Source organism: Siniperca chuatsi, linkage group LG14 (assembly GCF_020085105.1).
Source record: "Siniperca chuatsi isolate FFG_IHB_CAS linkage group LG14, ASM2008510v1, whole genome shotgun sequence".
Taxonomy (NCBI): domain Eukaryota; kingdom Metazoa; phylum Chordata; class Actinopteri; order Centrarchiformes; family Sinipercidae; genus Siniperca; species Siniperca chuatsi.
The window spans coordinates 14,534,212-14,550,992 of NC_058055.1; the positions used below are offsets into that span (position 1 = coordinate 14,534,212).

The following is a 16,781-nucleotide window of genomic DNA, read 5'->3' on the forward strand; positions in this document are numbered from 1 at the left end:
TTACAGAGCATATAGGACATACACATCATTTTGTTGGAGAAACAAATGTCTCCATTAACAAACATATAGTAAAATGTCTGTACAAATGAATTTTGAGTAGAGGTATATGATGTAGAATTCTTTATGATGTGCAATAAAGGTACAGCCTGCAGTCAAAGAAGACAAACATCAGCATTCAGATAAAGTTACATTTATTTTTGCATACATACAACATAAACTGCTTCATACATAAATGTGCAATCAGCTGTGCACTGAAAATATGGTACGTTGGATATTAACATGAATCGCAGCTTCATGTTTTCTCTTTAATACATACAGAATATGTTCAACAACACAGACTCTTATTTACTATGGATTATAGCCATAAAAGGTTAACTGACCTCACAGAAAGGAGCAATTTGTTTCCTATAAAATCTCATCTTGAACATAACATGACACAAAGCGCTGGCTAGTCTACTGTTAATGCAGATACAGTATCTACTGCACACATTTGGATAACACAATAAATGCATTTTAGAGATGACCAACATGTAAGCAAAGGCAACCCGATACACTTGCTTACAGAGATAGCTACTGCTTTCAGTGCAGTGAATGAAGATTATTTTTACGTATTTTACATGGTGTTTAAACAAAGCGCAGAAGCGTTAGTTAGCTGGTACTTTCTTGGCTCAGATGTTTTATCCTCCATGAACCATCAAAATACTTTTAAGACATTTCAGCTGGTTACATCATTTGTAACGCAACATCTGAGTAGACTAACACAGCTGGCATGTGTCGCGTAAGGGAGGATTGTACTCTCACTGATCCTTTTGCAAAACTATTGCTTGTCATCATTGACGCTGACCTATACAACTCGACAGCAGTGAAAGTAGGTAGTACAGGGGGGGAAATACTGACACATCACCTCTGACAACACCACACACGCCGCATGAATGGTTATCAGCGAGGCTCAGTAACCATTACTCTCAACTGGAGGAAACGGATATGGGTGAGATATCACAGGCGGATCTGCAAACGCTGAGAAGAGTTTTGTCACCCAACGCTCAAAATCACACTACTGTCTGGAATGTGGGCACACTTCGCCTGGGAAGGACACAACAAACAACTGGAAATGATTATCTGGTGGTCTTTGGGTCTGAGAATACAGTGTAGCTGAGTCTGTTTATTCAGTCAAGGTGGTGAATAACCTTCTGTTATTGTTGCTACCAGGGAATTCTCACTCAGGTGGTGGGTACTTTGTGGAAAAAAATTCCTTTGTCATGTATTGTTAACATTTTCGCATACAGTGATGTCACTCCGCAGCCCTTTGCAGGCCGGAGAGCGGAAATACACAAATACAGTCAAGAGCGAGTGACTACAGTGGCTGTTAGTTCAGAACCTGTAAGCAAATGCACTGTGTTTAGAGAAGACTTCCTGGGGGAAAAGCTCTGGTATTCCACTCTTAACTCTGTACACACTCACATCCAAACACAAACACCACACCAGACGATACACACCTTAAACACAACACATTACTTCTCACCACAGTATCAACAATAGATTATTTAGAGTAAATGTTCTTAGAAATAAAAAGCGTGACTTTTGCAATAAACAAAAGTTTAAGTAAAAAAAATGTGCCCTCTTATTATTATGCACGGCATGTCCTTGCTGCCATGTCCACAGACCCAAATCACATCACCTTCGTACATAAGAGTAACGGAAGCATACACACGCATACGCCACATTCTCTGAATTTACAATGGTATGGTTAAATACTCAAGGAAATCAAGGATCAAAACACGAGAGGTGGAAATGTCAAAAAGCCCTCTGATCTGTCCGCAGGCTCTCGTTTTTGTCACTCTGTCATCAACAAGAATACAACCAAGAGAGCACACACAGCATTTCAGTGCATATCAGTTACTTTGTGCAAACCACTGATACAGTCATCACAAACACACATACGCACATTTAGCGAGTAGTTTCCATATGGAAAACATACATTTATACATAATCACTATGTATAGGGTTTTGATATAGAGCTACAAAATATCAGCTAAGCTTAACAGCCCATAGACAACGAGTGATGACTGAGTAGAGAGAGAACAAAATGTCTTATTATCAAGTGAATGAGGTGATGTTATAGAGCATCAGTCCTGCGGCAGTGAACAGTTTGACTAACTATGACACTGGCTTGTGCTGTTCTCATTGTGTCAGCAAGGAGGCAATGATAAAACCCAGTGCAACATAAAGTACATTCATGATAAAAGTGAGCGCACAATATGACTTTTAAATCTGCACACCACGGACACAAACGAACAGAAAAAAAAAAATAAATAAAAATTTACAACAAACTCTTTGCAAGTCAAAGCGATCTCTTATTGCTGCAGACTGCAGCAATTTTGAGGGCAACTGTAAAACCTGCAGTGCATAGCCTTCTACTACATGTACACTGAGAAAGTAGAAGAATACCTTCTACTCTGAGAATCCCGCTCTAATGTACAGATCAGTCAAAATGATGGGTATGAGCCGCAGTGCGTCAGCCAATGTAGCAAATGCAAAGTTAACACTGATTTAGGTGAAAGCTCGCAGGCGAATGCAGTGTGCTGCACGGCCACACAGACATGACCTAATATTGCACAGGTGGTTACACACATGACTTGTGTGTGTATAGATGTACTTTATATAACGATATACTGTAGACACAGGCACGTTTGCTGCCATAAATAAAAATAAACGTCAGAACGATTCATATTAAAATAAATGTTGATATCAGGGAACAAGCAAACATCTCTGTGGTAAAATTGGAATGCACGTTTAGGCTCATAACCTTCTCATGTTACTGCTTGAGATATAAATCGTTTCCTATGATTCAGAAGGGGATTGGTCTATTCTTCTTAAATACCGTCTCTTTTTTACATACACGCACATACACATATACACATTTATCATAGATCTATACATATCTGGATATGCCCTTTACATATTAAGAGTGATCCTATCTTTCTGTCGACTCCCTGGGGAAGAAGCAGTCATCACTGGGTCCCTCTGGGAGCTTTGGGTTACTGGTTACAGTTCTAGTTGGGATGGGAGGAGGGAGGGTTGGGAATACCGAAGGGGCCGAGCATAACCAGTCGGGCTCTGAGTCAAACACAGAGCGGAAAGGCAGAGTCTGAGTTTGGGATACAAGCGAACTGGAAGGGAAGATGGGGGCCTGTGGTGTCTTGGTTGAAGGTGAAAAAGCCAAATCATCATCAAAAGTGACCCACTGCTGGGTTGGTTTCCTTCCTGGGGGAGGTGGTTGGCGACGAGGTGCGAGGACAGGCGGAATCGAGGAGGGCGGTGCCAGAGGCAAGGTGGGGGCAGGAGACGGGGCAGGGGCCAAGGGAAGCAGAGGAGCAGGTGTAGGATTAAGAGTGGGTGATGGTCCAAACAGGGACATGGTCCTTTGGAGCTGGGAGGTGGGTGCAGCGGCAGCTGTTTGAGCAGAGGTGGGGATGAGTGGCTGAGCAAGAGTAGACATGGTCCTCTGAAGGTTTAGCGTTGAGGCCGGACGCTGGACGCTGAAGTCTGGGGTGAGAGAGCGGTGCTGCTGATGCTGCTGTGCCAGTGGGCCTGTGAAGGGATTGGTGCTGCTGGGTCGGGCAGGAAGCGGGTCAATCGGGAAGGGGCCAGGGGAGGCACGCAGAGTCTCCTGCGAGCGACTACGAGATGGGACCGGAGGAGGCGGGAGCAGGGAGGAGGCGAACGGTGACGGGATGGAGAGTGAGGAAGAGGAGGACGAATCACGTGCCTGCAGGTCTGACGCCGCAGAGGACTGGAGGGAGAAGGATGAAGGGAGAGTGCTGGAGGACAACGCGGATGCAGAAGGGGAGGGGGGTGTACACAGAGAGGAGCCTCTGGTCAGGGACTGGGTGGTGTGCCAGGGGGATGTGGAAGAGAAGAGGAAGTCAGATGCAAGTGTGTCAAAGGGGTCGGGCTTCCATTGTGCTTCTCTTTGGATTCCATTCAGTCCATTCATCTAAGGAAGAACAAAACAGAGAAAATGCCATTCAGCTGTCACAGTAAATGTTGTGAAAATATGAACCATGAGCTAATATTACTGGAGTGTTTTACTAACTAATGGACCATGAGTTTTTTTAATTGTAATATTCTTTCTTTAGTTCAGAACTAAATTTAAAAGATACTCTTCGGAGCTGTCTTGTTAACAGTTATATATTTGCATTCAGTGTTTCTTGCTTAAGCACAGTGTGTGTATCCTTAACAAACCTACTGAATGCATTTCCTTCATCAAAGCATTTGCAAAGCCGATTTCAGATTTGACTATTCTAAAACCTGCGTCAGTGAGCAGTCATTGTCTTCCCCGCCCTTGGGCGAGATTATATGCTACTGATTAGATGTGTTAGACAGCTATTTCAGATGTTTTATCTGTTTGTTGTCTTCTTCATCATTCTTCGTTTTATGGCTTGCATGCATTACACATTTGCATTAATGCCCTCTGCAGTTAGCAGGAATGTATATCGAGTCACACACATGCTTGTGTGTGTATATAGAAGCTGCCTTAGTGTGACAAAAAAAAAAAGAAAAAGAAAAAGGGACCCGCTCATCAAAACACCGATTCATAACGCCACTAGTGGTCAAAAACTCCACAGGGTACATTTTAATCTGGCCAACTTAAAACATTTACAAACATGTATTGTGTTTAATTTCCTACACTGACTACTGCTGACAACTGATATATGTATCTCAGTCCACATACAATCACTAAATCTAATACAAATAAATTAAATAATACAAATTAAACAAAATGTCAAATCAAAATTATGAGGTCATTGCATACGTGCTCACGCTCAACAGCTGAACCACAGTGAGCACATATGAAAGGACTAGTGAGGGGAAAATGGCCAACAAACATCACATTTTCATTAGTTTTTTCCCATGTCATTTATGGTTTGATGTGTTGACCGACAAAAAGAAAAGAAATAATGCTCCATTTTGTGAGCCTGACACAAAACAATGCATGGCCTTGTAGTGGACTAAAGGTTAAAATAACTTAGGACATGTAAAACAAAGTAAAATCAATATGAGAGAGGAGGAGGAGGAGGTTACTGGGTGTTATGTATGAGGTAATAACATCAGAGCAGAGGACTGTTGTGCTATGGAGGATGAGACAAAGAGGTGGTTTAATATCAGTACCTGTCACCCTGAGGGCTTCTCCAGCTTGTGAGAGAGAGACAAATGTATCAGAGAGACAAAAGCAGGAAGAATGACACAGATAACTAAGCTCATCTGATGTGAGACAAAGGAGAAGAGGCTATTTTCCTATTGTCGCAGTCTCCACCTCCTACAGATATCATGATTTAGCATAAAATATCTTTTCTAATGAGCAGAATTTGAGCAAGAATCTGTAGAACATGATTTAACAACATGCAAACACAAAAATCTCAGTGTACTCAACAGATAATTATGTTAGTGTTCTTTGTTCTGTTGCTGAAATTCCAACAATTTTATGAAAAGGAAGTTGGCACCAACCTGCTCAGCTGGGGCTATCTCAGACTTGGCAGCATCAGGCGGCAGAGCATGAGAGGAGCGGGAGCGTGGTGGGGGTTTAGGAGAGGCTAATCCCTGTGGAAGCCCAGCAGGGGCAGCAGCAGGAGGGGGCCCTGCTTTAGGAGCTGCAATTTGCTGTGGATGGATTGGAGCTGGATGTGTGGGCTGCATCGGTGGTGGGAGTTGGGACTGAGCTGAAGGGGCAGCTGGATGGGGCTGCATGGGTGGCTGCATGGGTGATGGAACCTGGGGTCTCACTGCAGGGGGCGCTGTAGGAGGCGGTCCTGAGAGTGGAGGACCTAAGCAAGGATACAGAACAGAGTTAAGGCTTAAATTCACCGTATCACATTAATAATATTCTATTGTTAATAATCTAGTATACTGCCCTCTGTTAAATCACATTTCCTTACCCAGAGGCAGGTCAGTCGGTTTGGCCTGTGCACTGGGCACAGGTCGTGGGGCTCCGGGGTGGGTGTCTGGGATGGGCCGAGGGGCCCCAGGATGCACCTCTGGGATTTGTCTGGGTGCTCCAGGGTGAGAGGGAGGTGGTTGGCGAGACTGAGGGGGCATACTGATTACGCCAGCTCGAGGAGGGATATTCTGGATGACGAAGAGGGAATAGAGCATAGGGAGAAATTAACAAATTAGGGTAAAAATCAGAAAAAGAATACTCAAACTCTTGTTTGTCACGAATAATCAGAGTTGTAAACACACCGGTCTGGGAGCACCTCCAGGTCCAGGAGCTCCCACTGCTGTCTGGCCTCGACCTGAAAGAGTTAAGACAGACAAACCAGCTACATTAGCAACAAAAAGATTTGTACTATTTCGTATTTATCATGTGGGCTGTGGCCCCCTAGAGAGAGATGTAAGGAATAGCAGGAGCGTTTAGGGAGATGGGAGGTTCAAGAGAATGAAAAACAATAAAGTGCAAACCCATCCCAACCTATTACAAACCAAATTCCCTATGGCTGACTTCATTATTAATGATGACTCAGTCATTCCTGAGCTGCAGGAGGTCTGAAGGAGAGGCAGGCCTTGTTCTGTGAGACAAATGCTTACCACAGCTTGCAAGCACACACCTCTTCTTTCACTATTCTCTTGCTGAATCTCTCTCAGAGCCTGCAAACATGTTCCCACGCGACTTAGATGTCTGTTCCTGTGTACAGTCACCAAACGTAAGTCAACCCTGCTAACCACCCTTTATGTGACAGAGATATTCAGCTAACCACACACACAACATTTAAATGGGTCAGGTGAAGACAGGCCAAGTCACCGATAGGCTAAGCAACCAAACCCTATCCTCCACCCTGGGAGAGGCTTAATTTGTGTCAGGTCATAAACACATAACACAGGATTATAGTGGACAAACAGGGATAATCTCAGCCCTGTGTCACTCCCAGCAAGTACAAGAAAACTCCACACAAAGATGGGCTTTCATGGGAAAAATACAAACCTACATAACAAAATAACAATCCTGTCTTTATTGGTACATTAACGCTAAGTGAGGCTACGTCATGCTTTGTGGCACTCACCTGCAGCAGCATCTGGCCGAGGAAGAGCGGGGCTTTTTGGTCCTTTGCAGCACAAAGGAAACCAAACCACATTACTGTTATACACAAGAGTGGAATACTGGTCACAGGAAGCAGGTGTTCCCAATAGCAACACTTTACAAGAAGCACTAGAAATAGTGTATGGTGGTAATAATGCAGCAGAGGAGTGAAGCCTGAGATGCTGTGAGTCTGAGAAGGATTTCCCCACTAACCATAGTGGATTAGTGTAAAGAGCTGACTTAAAGACCATTTTAAGTCAGGACAAAAAGAATTTTACTTTAACTCAAGTTATTTCCCCAGTTATCAAAAGACTATAATCACCAAATTAATATTTGTTTAGTTCATACTGATAGAGTGGTATCCTGTTCCTCACTATGCGTAACCATTTGAGTCAGATGGTCTTCTGTGTGTACCTCATGACTCCTGATTAAAGTAGCCTTGTTTTGATGCATAACCTCTTTCTTGCACAAGTTGTGATATTTACTTTCAGTCCCCAATACAAATGTTTACAATGAAAAAATTAAGTCTCATTAGGAAAAATGCATGCCCTTCTCTTCTTTGTTGTTTTTATTAATCCTTAACACTTGACGCTAATTGGTAGGGATGTAATACACTGAATTTTGTCTTTTGGGTAGAAAAGTCTGAATTTGCCTCCAGTGGCACAGTAATTATGAGTGTGTACTTTGTCCCTCTAGCCCTTTAACCTCTTTTGTTTTTGCATTCTGTGTTTATTTTCATTTAAATAAGCTTACATTTTTACAACAGGCTACCAAACACTCTCTCCAACACACACACACACACACACACACACACACACACACACACACACACACACACACACACACACACACACACACACACACACACACACACACACACACACACAAGACTAAGATGGCCCATAATGATGCAGGATTGGTCAATGGTGATCCATCAATGTAAAAAATAAATAAAAAAAGCATCACTAACATTGATGACTGGGTGTAAGACTACAGGGGTCAGATGACATTTAAAGACACACTGCCAGTTACCTTCACTGCCTCTCCTACCAAGCAGTGGGCTGGGACATATGCCACAGTCTTAAAAGTCAAAGAGGGAAAACAGTATTTTCAAAATAAAGTACAGCAGGGAACATAACAAAAAACAACAAATTAAAAATAAAAGATTTTAGCTGCAGTGTTGGTGTCACAATATAAAAAAAAATACATCATGACCTACCAGCTACTCCCACATTACAAAAATTCAAATAAGGGCAACAATGTCTAGGACAGTTAATAACAATAATACAACAGTACTCACAGATATACCACAGAGGAGGGATAGTTAAGAATTTACATTCACCAAAATCACATATTATGTGGAGTGATTAGATGATGCACAAGAGGCACTGCATTTTGAACTTGACCTAAGTGGTTATTCACCACCTCTCAACTCGAAAACCTCATGAACACGAACTTAACCTAGGAGTTGTTCATCTAAAATCAAGCATGAGCTATTTCCACTTCAAATTTTATTCTGAGATTGATTTGGGTAGATAATTTGGCAACATCCCATGTTTTAACAAGTTGAAAAGCTGCCCAGTGGTGTGTACATCCAGATCTAGGTGACGGTCCATGTCATGTTGATGTTTCAGTGAATAAATACACTTTTTTTGTTTAAGTAGCATACAATCATCTGCAAGCTAACTTTGTACTATGCAGAATGGACCTCAATGAGCAAAAGAAAAAATTGTGGGCAGGCTGTGCAATGCTAAGTCAAAAGGAAGCGCTAAGAGACAATAAAGCATGGTCTAAAGTACTGCAGTAAACTGTCAGTAGTCATATATATATATATATATAGCCCCAAAGTCAGGTTTTACATGCTCAGGAGCACCTCTGTGACAGTTGAATTATGTGTTTCAATGAATTATTGATGATGACAGCTTACTGAATCGACACTAATTCAATGTGCTTCTCTGTGTGTAGTGTCAGATGGAAAACAGCAGCCACTACTTTTAATGCTTCAGTGATGTAAGCACATAAAGACACAGTTCCACAGCAATCACTTTACCTCCAGAGTCCTTTCTAACTGGCAGAGGGCTCATGCCTCCTTCAGGAATGAGGAGAAGCAGTGGGATAAAGGTGAAAATGTTAACATCTGCCTAAAGTGTCTCATACTGTGCCATTCTGAAAAATTATATATCCACACTTCTTATGTAGGATTTTATTTAGCTGCTCAGACTAAGGTTGCAAGCTATATTTCTGTGATTCAAATGTCAGAAAATTAGGCTTTAATCACCTGCACACAAGAAGGTTAAGGACGATACTTTACCTGAAGGTGGTGGTGGGCGTTGAGGGGGTGCTGGTCTGGCTGGGGGGAGGTTGGGACGAGGGGGAGGTGGGCGTTTGGGCTCCATGCCTTGAGATGTGGGGGCACCAGGCTGGAAGTCAACAGGAGGCCCTGGAAGGAAAAAAAATAAAAGAGTTGCAAATATATAAATGAAAAGGGAATGGTTTAACTGAGGAACAACTTTTCACCATTTGCAATTGTTTCCAGAATATTTGTGACTGCACAGTTTATACACTCTGTGAGAACTTGCACATTCACCCAATACAGAAAAATATTTTTGTAACGTATCCTCTAAATTTATATTTCTCTGGAAAAGACCATGGCCTTATGCTCTCATACAAATAGGTTATTTTCTTTGACATCACACTAGTCTAACATATCAAGACATGTGCCCTATTTCTGAAAGTAATACAGACAAACATCTCTCAACACTGTCCTATCCTACCATTTGTTCCTTGCGCACAGCTGTGATTAAGTGTTTCAGACCATTCAGACCAAAGAAAAGATGAAGCCAACACTGCACACATTTTAATACTGCACCATAAAACATGTTTCAAAAGGAAACAAGTTAGTTTACTGTAAGACACACCACAACCCTTCTAACATTAAACATAGTTTAATTTGTCACACATTACATTTTACCTGGAATTTCTCTCCTCAGTGATGATGGACTTAAATCTGCTTCCATGCATTACAAACAGAACAAAATTACAGTTTATATTCAAGCAGGTAGAGACTGGAGCCTGAGCAGATGATTAGACTGTAGTTTTAGTGTCACGCTGCACATGCTGTATTTACCTTGTGATGGTCGGGAGGGGTGTGGTGCACGACTAGGCCTGCTGGGGGCTGCAGGTTCTCCGTGGGTGGGGGAAGGACAGGGACTACTGCGGGGGGAGGGGAGAGGGGAGGATCCAGGGCCAGAGCCTGCTCCAGGCTGCAGGTGCTGGGGAAGGATCTCCTCCACCTCATCATCCACATCACCTGGTACAGGAGACAAGAGAGCAGGAATTCATGTTCTTGAAACTGGTAATCTTTACAGCCCTCTGTATATTAGTGATGGCAAAAAACATACACATAAATTGGGATTGCTTGACCATCGCTCCTCACCTTCCATATCGTAATCATCGTCGCCCATGTCTGTGTCCTCAGCAAGCAGGGTGGAGCTGGCCGAGGTGGGGATGCTTCCACAGATCCTCTCCACGCTCATCTCCTCCTCCAGACTCTTGATCCAGCCTGGACTCTTCAGACGGATGTCAATCACTTTGCCAAGGACCTACGATGTAACCAGGTGACGAAAAAGTATTACAGAAAAGTGATTTATGTGTGCGTTTGAGACATATCTTCGAATGTAGCACAAGGGTTATTAAAATTATGTGACTTTGAATTTAGACATTGGATGGATACACATTTTATATTATTAATGGTGAGACTTATGGGAGCATTTCTACAGCTTAGAAGTAATTAATATAAATCAGCGATGACTTACAGTGGAAGCGCTGAGAGACAGAGCAGCAAGAGCAGAGTAACCTTCCAGGAAGGTCACCCACATCTTCTCCTCAACAAACCTGCATAAACAAGGACATAGTCAATGCAGTCTTTCTCAAGATGATACATGCTTGTCTGTGTTGGGATGTCAGGCTCACCTGATCAGGATGACCTCTCCAAAATGAGAAAACTTGTCCAGCAGCTCGTCTATGAGTGCATCGTCAAAGTAGTCGTCAGGGCCGGAGGAGCAGAGCGACACCAGGATGGTGCCGTCCGGAGGCCCCTGCAGGGCAATGACATCTTTGTAGACCTGGTGCCGAGCCTCTGGGTCGACCTCCAGGATGTCCACGTCTATTATCGACACCACAGGCCTAGAGAAAGACAGGAGACCTTGAGGATGGTGATGTTTGATTAAAGAGAAATACCATATATTTGTTAGAACCATTGTTATATTTCAGAGTCTATATGATCAGTCTGTTACACTCGATATCACAACACAGATGTGACCTAAGAAGGAAATGCAGCAAATTATACTACTGTGCTGACAATTATTATTTCACTCCAATCTTACAGATATATCTTGTTACTTACCTGTGGTCTGAGGTCTTAAGCTCAGCCCTGCCATAGTACTTCAGAGTCCCAGGGCACCAGGGGCTGTCTGGATCATCCTCATTCTCCCCAGATGTAGAAGCTGCCCCTACTACATTCATCTCCTCAGCTGCAAGACATACACAAATACATATATGTACAGAAGCATACAAGCATACAAATAGATAAAGTATTCATATCCTTATGTTTCAGAAGTTTAGATTCTTGTTCTACGTAAGTACAGAATGAAAGAAGGCAGGCAGGACAGCAGGACAAATAAGTCTAAAACATATTTTTGCCAGTGTTGTAATGTTGTCTTTAGTCAAGAGGTCTGAGATAGAAGGGGAGGAGATTGGCTAGACTTATCTGCAGTAGCTTTGCATCTTACCTGTTTTGTCAAAGTTCCACTTCCTCCTCTTCCAGAGTATGCGGTCAGTCCAGGCTGGTGTGCGGCACTTTTCACTGGTGTCATAATCGTCTGAGAAGAGGTCATACTTATAGGTGGGGGCAAAATCTAACTTCCCCTCGATAAAACCTCGGAAAACCTGTTAAAATATTTCTGTGTCAGTAGGGGCTACAAAAACCCAGGCTCAGTGTTATGGTACACTGTTGAGAGGAAGTGAAAGTTATCAGTACGTGTGCTGTATGTCATACCAAACCAGCATTCTTCTGGTCCAACAACTGGTCCCCAGCTGTCAAGGCTTCCCAGTTCTGCTGTTTGATTAGCTCTTTTACTTCCTCATTGGGCAGGCTGATTCGATAGTTAAAGTCTCCACACCAGAAAACGTAGTCATGCGAGTACAACAGACGACCCTGGCAAGGACAAGATGGATGTGATTATGCTTACGTTATGCAAAAATGTGTTTTAAAATTCACTTGTTAATGTCATGGTTATTACCATGGGGAAGCTGAGTCTGCGTGTGATCTCACTGTAGTCGTCATTCCTCTCCTTGACCTGTGACTGGCCAGCAGCAAAGTGGGAGCAGACAAAGCAGATGCTGGTGGTGTGGAACAGCAGGCGGATGGCCACACCTCCTTTATTGCCTGTAGCCCCGCCCATTCCAGTTTTTACAGTATCTACAGCAACATCCCTGGAAAACATATTGAATGACAAGATTAGATTTGTTAACATATCAGTGATTTCCAGTATAATTAGATAAAGTGTCTAATGAGAATGTGTATGGTCCATACCTGATGAAGGGTGCATGCTGTGGGCGGATGAAAACAAACAGACACACTCCCACCAGCTGCTCTGAAGCAAGCAGCACATACTTGTGGTCCCGCGATATGTTTTTTTGTAGCTCAGCTGCCCAAAGTTTCTGGTTAGTAGTGCTGAGACAAGAACAGAAAGATGCGCAGAAAAAGACAAAGAAAATTAAAAAAACACCCAGACAAGCCAAAAACATAAAGTGAGTCAGAGGGAATATCAACATTTTATCATGTTAAATTTTAAGATCTTACAAAATACTCTTTGTTCTTCTTATAGATACTGTATATAACCAAAATAATTCACATCTGGGTAAGTCAAATTAGCCTTGTCGGATCAGGCCTAAGCATTCCAGCTTCTAATCTTAATGATCTTATTATCTCAAGAGCAAAATCAGGATCTGAAAAAAATCATGGCCACCTTTGAAATCAACTTTCTTGTGGATGACAGGTCAGTTATCTCAGGCACACATACCTGGCACTGACAATGTTGCCAGCATTCAGTTCAACCATTTCCTCAAAACCAATGGCAAAGATATCTATGGGGTTGGCTTTGCTGTCTGTAAAGAGAAAAATTACACAATGTTCAACCTAAATGTCAGATCAAAAATGATTAGGAAATATTAACATCATAAGACTTTGTGAGTAGTAGAGTGATTTAATTTTTAAAAAAATGTTTTTTTTTTGTTTTTTAAACCACCTGGGATTTGTTTCAGTTTTTGCCAATAAACTATGGGTTAGCATAACGTCAGCAGACAAGTGCTTCACTGAAAACGATCTTCTCTATAATGAAAGTAATAAGTACAATGTGCTGCTAATCTATAGGCAAACTACCCAAAATGATGAGAGTTAGACTCAGGTTATAAAATATCAAATTGTCCTTTAAGGCCACCTATTTTAACCTTAATGTTTCAAGGCTCATTCTTATGATTCCACTTGTTAACAAGTAAATGCATTCACCTAGCAAATTCTCAGTATGAACTATATCAGCTGTGGTTGACCATTTAGTTCCCTGGACCTCAGCTACAGTAAGTAGTACCTGAATAGTAGTTAAGAAGACTGAAGTACTTGTGAAACTTCAAACTAGCAACGCCTTGCACCTTAAAAGCAACAGTTCGTCATTTTGGGAAATACGCTAACTTGCTTTCTTGACAAGAGTTAGAAGTGAAGATGGATACCAATAGTCACTTTCTTAAGTCTTGTCTTGTCTTTACTGTGAAGCAACCAGCAGAGACGCTACAAAGTTACTGTGCCCGGCCAAGAAATAGTTCGGCTCATAACACCCCTTTAAACCACAACGTGATGTTTTTACACTTAATTTTCTGTATGGATGAAGCAAATGAGATATAACGTGTTAAATAATGAGCTTTAGTGGTTCTGGTATGCAGATTTTTGCTATCTTCTGACAGAGCCAGGCTAGCTGTTTCCCCCGTTTCTAGTTTTTATGCTAAGCTAAGTTAAGCGGCTGCTGGCAGTAGCTTCATATTTAGCGTACAGACATGAGAATGGTATTGATCTTCTCTAATTCTCAGTAGGAAAGTAAATAAGCATATTTACCAAAACGTCATACAATTCCTTTAACCTAATAAATAAGAGCAGCCCTATGAAACATAATTTCCAGAGATGACATTCACCCCACCAGTGAGTGCAGATAAATTAACTCCAACATACCCTGGAACTCAGGATGCCCTGCCTTTTTTGGAGCATCCAACAGCCAGTCGTTGAGGGTCTGGTTGCGGTAAGCAATGCTGCGAAACTGTTTACCCCCGTTAACATTCCAGGTGCCGACACACACCCGGATCTGCTTGGGCCTTGTGTATTTATGGTAGTTCTGACACATTCCGAGCAATACTCTTGGGGAGGCTGAAGAGAGGAGGAGAGTAGGATTAGAGTGTAAAATGGTTGAGTATGTGTGTGTGTGTGTGTGTGCAGGAAGGGTGGCATACAGGGGAACAAATCAAAAATGGGAAAAAGCTAATCAGAACCAACAAAACTAATGGGAAAACATCCAAAGACAACAGAGGAACACCAAAACAATGTCCCAAAACATGGGGCATGGAAGAAAGGATACAAACCAGAACTCTTACTGAAATACAGATAACATTCAAATAATCAACCCTGGTAATGGTTCATTTCTGTCTGTAAATTTCCACTTAAAGTGATGTCAAAGTTCATTGTAAAATTCAGCATCCTCTTTCTTTTAATCACTATTGCAAAAGCCTGATGACATGCAGCAGACAGAGAGGGTAAACCACTACCAACATTGGATTATAAATGAATGAACAATAATGAGTAGCAAACACAAATGATAGGAGAACTATATGACGGGATGAAAAGATCCATCCATTGGGGGGCAGTATGTCAGTTACTATACCTGATTGTAAGACGGGCTCAGTGACTAAGATTGTGCGCAAGAGCAGGGAGGAGAGAAGGGAAAGAAGGGCGGGTTAACCAGTGCTTTAACAGATAATTCTAGCAGAGCAGTCGTTAATCTAACTGGGACAGAGAGCTGACACATGGAGATTACACTTCCCACTTGACACAGAGCAGACAAACCCTTCTATTGTGCAGAGTAGCTTCTGGCTAACAGGGCTACAACAGATACGGGTCAACACTCGTCAAAATATTCAAACAATATTGTAGGCAAGATGTGATCTGTTGACTCAATGAAACAACACGTCATTTTAACCATGTTGTAAAAAATTACCGTAAAGACTGGAAGTGGTGAGCAAAGCCCGAGCTTTGTCCGCCAAATCACTGTTGAGTGTGGAACCCAGCCTCAGGATGTCTATAGCCTCCTGCTTAGAACTGTCAAAGAAGTTGTTCTGGATGGTCCTTGTCACAGAACGAGCTCCATCTTTTAGCTTCCCCGCCTACAAGCAGACACATATACACACACAAAAAATTAGTACTGCACAATTAATCTAAAATTTTTCGATATCGCAATATGGCCAAAAGCAATATCCAAATCGCAGAAGCAGAGCAATTTTTTGATAAAAGTAAAATTTGGGACAAAACAGCATAATAATGAAGTACTGTAGTGCTGCAGAGATGCCCTGGCCTGCAAATCTTGTTCTCCAGATGTAAGAATGGTACAGACCCCAACAAATCACATCATCATGATTTTAATAGCTTTTTCTGTGAAAATTAAAATTGTGATGCAAAAATTATTATTCCCACTCATCTTGAAATCATAATATCTGTCAAAATAATTGCAATATGATTTTTTTTTACCATATCATGCAGCCCTACAAAAAATTAAAAACAATTAGATAAAACCACCTAAATTATTAGATATACTCTCAATTGGTGTGGGAAAAAAAGTCTGTACTTTACTCCACTCCAACCATGGAAGAGAAGAAAAGAGGAATACACCAGAGAGACCCAAGTAATATAGTATAGTATAATTTTTGAACTGACCGGGAAGGATCAAAACGGCTAGACAAGGTGCAACTTCAAAATTTCACTGATTGATGTGCAACATGGTTTGATTTAATGGTGCTAATAATTTTGATTCCACCAGGTTTATCCAATCAAGACAGCAGATGTTGCGAGATAATTTAGGCAACAATTGGAAATGATACTGTAGTAGGAAAATGATCACTCAACAACAACAACAAGCAAGGGCAATGGCTATTTTTCCTTTGAACTAGATATCTGTAGATCAATAGAGATCTCCATGAAGCTTTCAAGAGTTGCCAGGTCAGGACAGTATGCATCACCAGGATACCTCAAAGGGAATAAAATCCTGTCCTACCTACCCTGTCCTGCATCACCATCATCATCATTTAACCCACAGACATTGAAATCATTAATGCACCAGAAATAGACCCACAGCTCAAAAACAACATCACCTGGCTTGTTAACTTACCACACAGGTAGAGAGGTCCAGAGGACAGCAGAAAGAGATAGCACACAAGAGTTCAGTAACAAAAGCACACAGTTCTACACTCAGAGAGGATCAACTGTTCATACAGAACTCATTGCAATATTGGTTAAATATCAAGGTCCAAAGTACCAATTTAAGTCCTCAGTTCTGTCAACATACAGTACAGGGCTTCTGCTTGTACTGTATACATACAGTTCTGTTCGTGGCTA

The 16,781-nt window shown here is 41.9% G+C and overlaps 1 protein-coding gene across 17 annotated transcripts in view; it reads right to left on the minus strand.

Annotated features, from left to right (window-relative positions):
- Positions 1-174: 174 nt before the first annotated feature.
- Positions 175-16,781, minus strand: part of synj1 (synaptojanin 1) — a 28,483-nt gene continuing 11,876 nt past the window's right edge. For 3 of the 17 annotated variants that reach the window (XM_044221546.1, XM_044221537.1, XM_044221538.1), the window contains 22 exons: positions 15,391-15,556; positions 15,058-15,081; positions 14,355-14,546; positions 13,159-13,243; positions 12,669-12,809; positions 12,376-12,568; positions 12,132-12,290; positions 11,866-12,022; positions 11,481-11,607; positions 11,048-11,260; positions 10,891-10,969; positions 10,512-10,677; positions 10,203-10,385; positions 10,047-10,085; positions 9,387-9,515; positions 9,126-9,164; positions 8,108-8,155; positions 7,059-7,100; positions 6,241-6,293; positions 5,937-6,126; positions 5,509-5,825; positions 175-3,997 (listed from right to left, as the gene is read on the minus strand). In XM_044221546.1, the coding sequence (XP_044077481.1) occupies positions 2,975-3,997; positions 5,509-5,825; positions 5,937-6,126; positions 6,241-6,293; positions 7,059-7,100; positions 8,108-8,155; positions 9,126-9,164; positions 9,387-9,515; positions 10,047-10,085; positions 10,203-10,385; positions 10,512-10,677; positions 10,891-10,969; positions 11,048-11,260; positions 11,481-11,607; positions 11,866-12,022; positions 12,132-12,290; positions 12,376-12,568; positions 12,669-12,809; positions 13,159-13,243; positions 14,355-14,546; positions 15,058-15,081; positions 15,391-15,556 (3,765 nt within the window). In that variant the 3' untranslated portion in view covers positions 175-2,974. Of the gene's footprint in view, positions 3,998-5,172; positions 5,197-5,508; positions 5,826-5,936; positions 6,127-6,240; positions 6,294-7,058; positions 7,101-8,107; positions 8,156-9,125; positions 9,165-9,386; positions 9,516-10,046; positions 10,086-10,202; positions 10,386-10,511; positions 10,678-10,890; positions 10,970-11,047; positions 11,261-11,480; positions 11,608-11,865; positions 12,023-12,131; positions 12,291-12,375; positions 12,569-12,668; positions 12,810-13,158; positions 13,244-14,354; positions 14,547-15,057; positions 15,082-15,390; positions 15,557-16,781 lie in introns of all 17 variants that reach the window. The other 14 variants (XM_044221555.1, XM_044221540.1, XM_044221539.1 and 11 more) reach the window with 14 other exon arrangements.